This window comes from Coregonus clupeaformis, unplaced genomic scaffold (assembly GCF_020615455.1).
Source record: "Coregonus clupeaformis isolate EN_2021a unplaced genomic scaffold, ASM2061545v1 scaf0233, whole genome shotgun sequence".
In the NCBI taxonomy this organism is placed as follows: domain Eukaryota; kingdom Metazoa; phylum Chordata; class Actinopteri; order Salmoniformes; family Salmonidae; genus Coregonus; species Coregonus clupeaformis.
In genome coordinates, this window is record NW_025533688.1 from 420,001 (window position 1) to 427,500 (window position 7,500).

Genomic DNA, 7,500 nt, shown 5'->3' on the forward strand with positions numbered 1-7,500 from the left:
ACAATGCTCTATTTTAATCAAAAGGGTCTAATTGATCAAAATACAGTCATTACAATGTCGACGTTATTCTATGGATGAAAGAGGTGTGTGTGTGTGTGTGTGTGTGTGTGTGTGTGTGTGTGTGTGTGACCTGTTGAACTAGTCGAGGTCTGAGAACAATGACTGCGTGTTTAACAACTCTAATCTGCATCATGTTCTCTAGGAAGGGAATCGCCTGTGACTGTCTCTGTGTGTGTGTGTGTGTGTGTGTGTGTGTGGTGCATTCACAAGGTGTGTGTGTGTGTGTTCTCCTCAGAAGACTGATGCGTAAGAGCTACCCTTGGGTGACGGGGGGGGTGTCAGGGCGAGGTGACCCCCTCCTATCTCCTCCAGGAGCTGAGGCTGAGATAGCAGACCAGCTAGCCTTGGGTGACGGGGGGTCAGGGCGAGGTGACCCCCTCCTATCTCCTCCAGGAGCTGAGGCTGAGATAGCAGCTACCCAGCTGTACTTGGGAGTGTGTGGGAGTTTCTCAACGTGCTTGTTAACAGCGTAGTATTTGACTGCGTCAGGGACGGTGTTTTGAAGATAGCAGTTTTGAGTCCCAAATCACACCCTATTCCCTATTATAGTGTACTACTGTTGACTATTGGGGCCATAGGGCTCTGTGCCATTTGGGACGCGCCTAGACACAACACTTTGGTAACCATGTAGCTAGTCTCTCAAAGGCAAACTCCCTGCTCAAATGGGAAGGTACTCTGTGTACACACACACACACACACACACACACACACACACACACACACAGTCATGCGTCAGCGTGGAAAAAGCGTGCTAGATCATTAAGATTGAACACAAGGCTCAGTCTAAGTCGGAAAACTGTGCATTGGAACTCTGTCTGTGTGTGTGTGTGTGTGTGTGTGTGTGTGCCCCCTTCCCAATAATTTTCCCAGTCCCCCGTGGTCGGTCCTGTTTTCCGAGCGTGTATTCCGGGGTTCCAAGTGTTCCAACAGATGGGAATCCTCCCTGTAGCAGGAAACATCCTCCTTCTAAATAACACTGACCTGCGTGTCAATGATCTCCATAGGGCAGGAGATAGATGACCTAGAGGAAGGGAGGGAGGGAGGGAGGGAGGGAGGGAGGGAGGGAGGGAGGGAGGGAGGGAGGGAGGGAGAGAGGAGAGAGGCAGAGAGGCAGAGAGGAGAGAGAGAGAGAGAGAGAGAGAGAGAGAGAGAGAGAGAGAGAGAGAGAGAGAGAGAGAGAGAGAGAGAGAGAGAGAGAGAGAGAGAGAGAGAGAGAGAGAGAGAGAGAGAGAGAGAGAGAGAGAGAGAGAGAGAGAGAGAGAGAGAGAGAGAGAGAGAGAGAGAGAGAGAGAGAGAGAGAGAGAGAGAGAGAGAGAGAGAGAGAGAGAGAGAGAGAGAGAGAGAGAGAGAGAGGTTTCTGGTTCTTAGTGTGAGAGCATAGTTTTTCATAGTCTCTCTACTCTCCCTCTGTCTCTGTCTCTCCCTGTCTCTGTCTCTCTACGCTCTCTCTCTGTCTGTCCCTGTCTGTCCCTGTCTCTCTCTGTCTGTCTCTCTGACAGTGTGTGTACATTAAGGAGGTCTGGTTTTGGCTAATGGATTGTTATGAGGGACATCACAGACCACCTTCACACAAACACACACACACACACACACACACATATCAAGACCCTATGGGAACATGGTGTATGTGTTGCTATAGAGACAGAATGGAGTCATTGTCTGTGTTGCATTCTAGCGGTTTCCAAGTGTGTGTCATGCGTTGTGTGTCTGTGTAGATGTGTGTCATTTACAGTGTGTCTATGATCTGTTTTCCATTTTGATGTCATTGCAATGCATGTTGGGACTTCCTGTAGTTGTGAAATCATGTATCAATGCACTCTCTTCTCTCTCTTTCTCCCCCCCCCTTCCCTCCTCCTCCCTCCCCACCCCCCTCCCTCCCTCTCCACCCCCCTCCCTCCCCTCCCTCCCCCCTCCCCTCCTTCTCCCTCCCCTCCTCCTCCCTCCCTCCCCCTCCCCTCCCTCCCCTCCTCCTCCCCTCCTCCTCCCTCCCTCCCCCTCCCTCCTCCCTCCCTCCTCCTCCTCCCTCCCCCTCCCTCCTCCCTCCCTCCCCTCCCTCCCCCTCCTCCCCCCCTCCCCTCCCTCCTCCCTCCTCCCTCCCCCTCCCTCCTCCCTCCCCCCTCCCCTCCCCCCTCTCCTCCCCCCTCCCTCCTCCCTCCCTCCCCTCCAAACCCCCTCCTCCCTCCCCCTCCCTCCTCCCTCCCCCTCCTCCCTCCCCCTCCCTCCCCTCCCTCCTCCCTCCCCTCCCTCCTCCCCCTCCCTCCCCTCCCTCCTCCTCCTCCCTCCCTCCAGGTTAATTTAACCTATGCGTATGAGACTAAGGATGCTCTGTGTTTGGTACTGACCATAATGAATGGAGGAGACCTGAAGTTTCACATCTATAATATGGGGAACTCTGGCTTTGATGAGCAGAGGGCCGTCTTCTACGCTGCAGAGATCTGCTCTGGGCTAGAAGACCTGCACCGCGAGAGGATAGTCTACAGGTTAGTAATCAACAAATGAATGACTAAATCAACCCACTAATCAATAATTCAATAAATCAATCAACTTTACATTTAGATGTGCATTAAGAGTCACTTACAAAATATATTACAGCAGGGCTGTCCAACCCTGTTCCTGGAGAGATACCCTCCTGTAGGTTTTAACTCCAACCCTGTTCCTGGAGAGATACCCTCCTGTAGGTTTTAATTCCAACCCTGTTCCTGGAGAGATACCCTCCTGTAGGTTTTAATTCCAACCCTGTTCTGGAGAGATGCCCTCCTGTAGGTTTTCGCTCCAACCTCAGTTGTAACAAACCTGATTTAACTTATCAACCAGCTAATTATTAGAATCAGGTTTTCCTTATGAGGGTTGGAGTTAAAACCTACAGGAGGGTATCTCTCCAGGAACAGGGTTGGAATTAAAACCTACAGGAGGGTAGCTCTCCAGGAACAGGGTTGGAGTTAAAACCTACAGGAGGGTATCTCTCCAGGAACAGGGTTGGAGTTAAAACCTACAGGAGGGTATCTCTCCAGGAACAGGGTTGGAGTTAAAACCTACAGGAGGGTAGCTCTCCAGGAACAGGGTTGGAATTAAAACCTACAGGAGGGTAGCTCTCCAGGAACAGGGTTGGAGTTAAAACCTACAGGAGGGTAGCTCTCCAGGAATAGGGTTGGAGTTAAAACCTACAGGAGGGTATCTCTCCAGGAACAGAGTTGGACAGCACTGCATTAAGTAAACACACAAGACAAGTGTATACTTCAAAGTGTACACTGTGCTGAGGCTGCTGATAAATGCACACTGCTAAGCGCATTATTCTGTTTTAAATCAATTTTACAAAGATGTTAAGATGACATGTAGAGTATCAGGGTGAAGTGTGTGTGTGTTGCGTGCGTGCGGGCTGCTGATTTAGATGGTTAGCTGAGTTAGATGGTTAGCTGATTTAGATGGTTAGATGGTTAGCTGATTTAGATGGTTAGATTATTTAGATGGTTAGATAGTTAGCTGATTTAGATGGTTAGATGGTTAGCTGATTTAGATGGTTAGATGGTTAGCTGATTTAGATGGTTAGCTGATTAGATAGTTAGCTGATTTAGATGGTTAGCTGATTTAGCTGATTTAGATAGTTAGATGGTTAGCTGATTTAGATGGTTAGATGGTTAGCTGATTTAGATGGTTAGCTGATTAGATAGTTAGCAGATTTAGATAGTTAGCTGATTCAGATGGTTAGCTGATTTAGATGGTTAGCTGATTAGATGGTTAGCTGATTTAGATGGTTAGCTGATTAGATAGTTAGATAGTTAGCTGATTTAGATGGTTAGATGGTTAGCTGATTAGATGGTTAGCTGATTAGATAGTTAGATAGTTAGCTGATTTAGATGGTTAGATGGTTAGCTGATTAGATGGTTAGCTGATTAGATGGTTAGCTGATTTAGATGGTTAGCTGATTAGATAGTTAGATAGTTAGCTGATTTAGATGGTTAGATGGTTAGATGATTAGATAGTTAGCTGATTTAGATGGTTAGCTGATTAGATAGTTAGCTGATTTAGATGGTTAGATGGTTAGCTGAGTTAGATGGTTAGCTGATTTAGATGGTTAGCTGATTAGATAGTTAGCAGATTTAGATAGTTAGCTGATTCAGATGGTTAGCTGGTTAGATAGTTAGCTGATTAGATGGTTAGCTGATTTAGATGGTTAGCTGATTAGATGGTTAGCTGATTTAGATGGTTAGCTGATTAGATAGTTAGATAGTTAGCTGATTTAGATGGTTAGATGGTTAGCTGATTAGATGGTTAGCTGATTAGATGGTTAGCTGATTTAGATGGTTAGCTGATTAGATAGTTAGATAGTTAGCTGATTTAGATGGTTAGATGGTTAGCTGATTAGATAGTTAGCTGATTTAGATGGTTAGATAGTTAGCTGATTTAGATGGTTAGCTGATTAGATAGTTAGATAGTTAGCTGATTTAGATGGTTAGATGGTTAGATAGTTAGCTGATTTAGATGGTTAGCTGATTAGATAGTTAGATAGTTAGCTGATTTAGATGGTTAGATGGTTAGCTGATTAGATGGTTAGCTGATTTAGATGGTTAGCTGATTTAGCTGATTAGATTGTTAGCTGATTTAGATGGTTAGATGGTTAGCTGATTTAGATGGTTAGATAATTAGCTGATTAGATAGTTAGCTGATTTAGGTGGTTAGATGGTTAGCTGATTAGCTAGTTAGCTGATTTAGATGGTTAGATAGTTAGCTGATTTAGATGGTAAGATGGTTAGCTGATTTAGATGGTTAGATGGTTAGCTGATTTAGATGGTTAGATAATTAGCTGATTAGATAGTTAGCTGATTTAGATGGTTAGATGGTTAGCTGATTAGCTAGTTAGCTGATTTAGATGGTTACATAGTTAGCTGATTTAGATGGCTAGATGGTTAGCTGATTAGATGGTTATCTGATTTAGATGGTTAGATGGTTAGCTGATTAGATAGTTAGCTGATTTAGATGGTTAGCTGATTTAGATGGTTAGATGGTTAGCTAATTAGATGGTTAGCTGATTAGATGGTTAGCTGATTTAGATGGTTAGATGGTTAGCTAATTAGATGGTTAGCTGACTTAGATGGTTAGCTGATTTAGATGGTTAGATGGTTAGTTGATTAGATAGTTAGCTGATTTAGATGGTTAGATGGTTAGCTGATTTAGATTGTTAGATGGTTAGCTGATTTAGATGGTTAGCTGATTTAGATGGTTAGCTGATTTAGATGGTTAGCTGATTCAGCTGTGTTAGTGCTGGGCAGGAACAAAAGCATGGTGTTGGATAAATAACTCTGACTTTGTGTATATTTTTTTCTTCTCAGGGACTTAAAACCTGAAAACCTTCTTCTAGACGACCGCGGTAAGCTTGAACCACGTCTTGTCACTGACTTAGCTAATTACAAGCCTTGGTAGTAGCAACTTAAACTAGCTAGCTGCAAGCCTTGGTACTAGCAACTTAAACTAGCTAGCTGCAAGCCTTGGTACTAGCAACTTAAACTAAATGGCTACAAGCCTTGGTACTAGCAACATAAACTAGCTAGCTACAAGCCTTGGTACTAGCAACTTAAACTAGCTAGCTACAAGCCTTGGTACTAGCAACTTAAACTAGCTAGCTATAAGCCTTGGTACTAGCAACTTAAACTAGCTAGCTACACTACCCATAGTGATATTTATAAGCCTGTTATTACACTCTTATTCATGTTCATAACCATGTGATAACATTGTTATTCATGTTCTCTCCAGGACACATCCGTATCTCTGACCTGGGACTAGCAGTCCAGATTCCCGACTCAGAGACGATACGAGGGAGAGTGGGTACCGTCGGATACATGGGTACATCCCACCGCACTCTTTCTATCTGTCGCTTTCATTTCCTCTCTCTCTTTCTCTCCCCTTGATTCCTCCTCATCTCTCTGTCTACATACATGGGTACGATATGATCTACCACACTCTTTCATTCTCACTCCCTCTTTTTCTCTCTACCTCCTTTTTCTCTCGCTCATCTTTATCTTTCTTTGTTGTCTCTTTTCCCCTCTCTGGCTCTCTCTCTCTCTCTCTGGCTCTCTCTCTGGCTCTCTCTCTCTCTCTCTCTCTCTCTCTCTCTCTCTCTCTGTCTCTTACTCTCTCTCTCTCTCTCTCTCTGTCTCTCTCTCTCTCTCTCTCTCTCTCTCTCTCTCTCTCTCTCTGTCTCTTACTCTCTCTCTCTCTCTCTCTCTCTGTCTCTTACTCTCTCTCTCTCTCTCTCTCTCTGCTCTCTCTCTCTCTCTCTCTCTCTCTCTCTCTCTCTCTCTCTCTCTCTCTCTCTCTCTCTCTCTCTCTCTCTGTCTCTGTCTCTCTGTCTCTCTGTCTCTCTGTCTCTCTGTCTCTCTGTCTCTCTGTCTCTCTGTCTCTCTGTCTCTCTGTCTCTCTGTCTCTCTGTCTCTCTCTCTCTCTCTCTCTCTCTCTCTCTCTCTCTCTCTCTCTCTCTCTCTCTCTCTCTCGCTCTCTCGCTCTCTCGCTCTCTCTCTCTCTCTCTCTCTCCCTCCCCTCTCTCATCCGTCTCTCCCTCTCTCCGTCAGCCCCAGAGGTGATCCAGAATGAGGCCTACTCCTTCAGTCCTGACTGGTGGGGTCTGGGCTGTCTGGTGTTTGAGATGATCCAGGGTCAGTCGCCCTTCCGCCGGCGTAAAGAACGAGTGAAGAGGGAAGAGGTGGACAGACGAGTGCGAGAAGACCCCGAGGAATACTCGGACAAGTTCTCTGAGGAGGCCAAGGATATCTGCAGACAGGTGGGAGGGATGGAAGGCATGTTTAAAGAACACACACACACACACACACACACACACACACACACACACACACACACACACACACACAATCTACGGTTAAGTTATGTGTCTCTCCGGGAACGTCATGTGTTCCTCTGCCTGGGTTAGGGATGAAGTGAGGTCACACGTGGTGTGTGTGTTCAGTGTGTGTGTGTGTGTGTGTGTTCAGTGTGTGTGTGTGTGTGTGTGTGTGTGTGTGTGTTCAGTGTGTGTGTGTGTGTGTGTAGTCAGCATCTCTCCTCTACTGTGTTATCCATGGTGGTTGAGCAGCGGTCATGTTTCAAACCGGTCTGCCACGAGAGCTAATATTTGCTTTAGCCATGAAAGAGCATTTAGAGCACTAGTGTGAAACCTGTGTGTGGTTGTCCACAAATACAATATATATATATATATATATATATATCTCCCTCTCTCTCTCTCTCTCTCTCTCTCTCTTTCTCTCTGTCTCTCTCAATCAATCAATCAATCAAATGTATTTATAAAGCCCTGTGTACATCAGCAGATGTCACAAAGTGCTATACAGAAACCCAGCCTAAAACCCCAAACAGCAAGCAATGCAGATGTAGAAGCACAGTGGCTAGGAAAAACTCCCTAGAAAGGCAGAAACCTAGGAAGAAACCTAGAGAGGA

At 45.6% G+C, this 7,500-nt stretch overlaps 1 protein-coding gene across 2 annotated transcripts in view; it reads left to right on the plus strand.

Moving 5' to 3' along the window:
- Positions 1 to 7,500, plus strand: part of grk4 (G protein-coupled receptor kinase 4) — a 78,146-nt gene that overhangs the window by 63,659 nt on the left and 6,987 nt on the right. For both annotated transcript variants that reach the window (XM_045214312.1, XM_045214311.1), the window contains exons 9-12: positions 2,350 to 2,540; positions 5,388 to 5,425; positions 5,809 to 5,898; positions 6,624 to 6,832. In XM_045214312.1, coding sequence (XP_045070247.1) covers positions 2,350 to 2,540; positions 5,388 to 5,425; positions 5,809 to 5,898; positions 6,624 to 6,832 — 528 coding nt within the window. The remainder of the gene's footprint in view (positions 1 to 2,349; positions 2,541 to 5,387; positions 5,426 to 5,808; positions 5,899 to 6,623; positions 6,833 to 7,500) is intronic.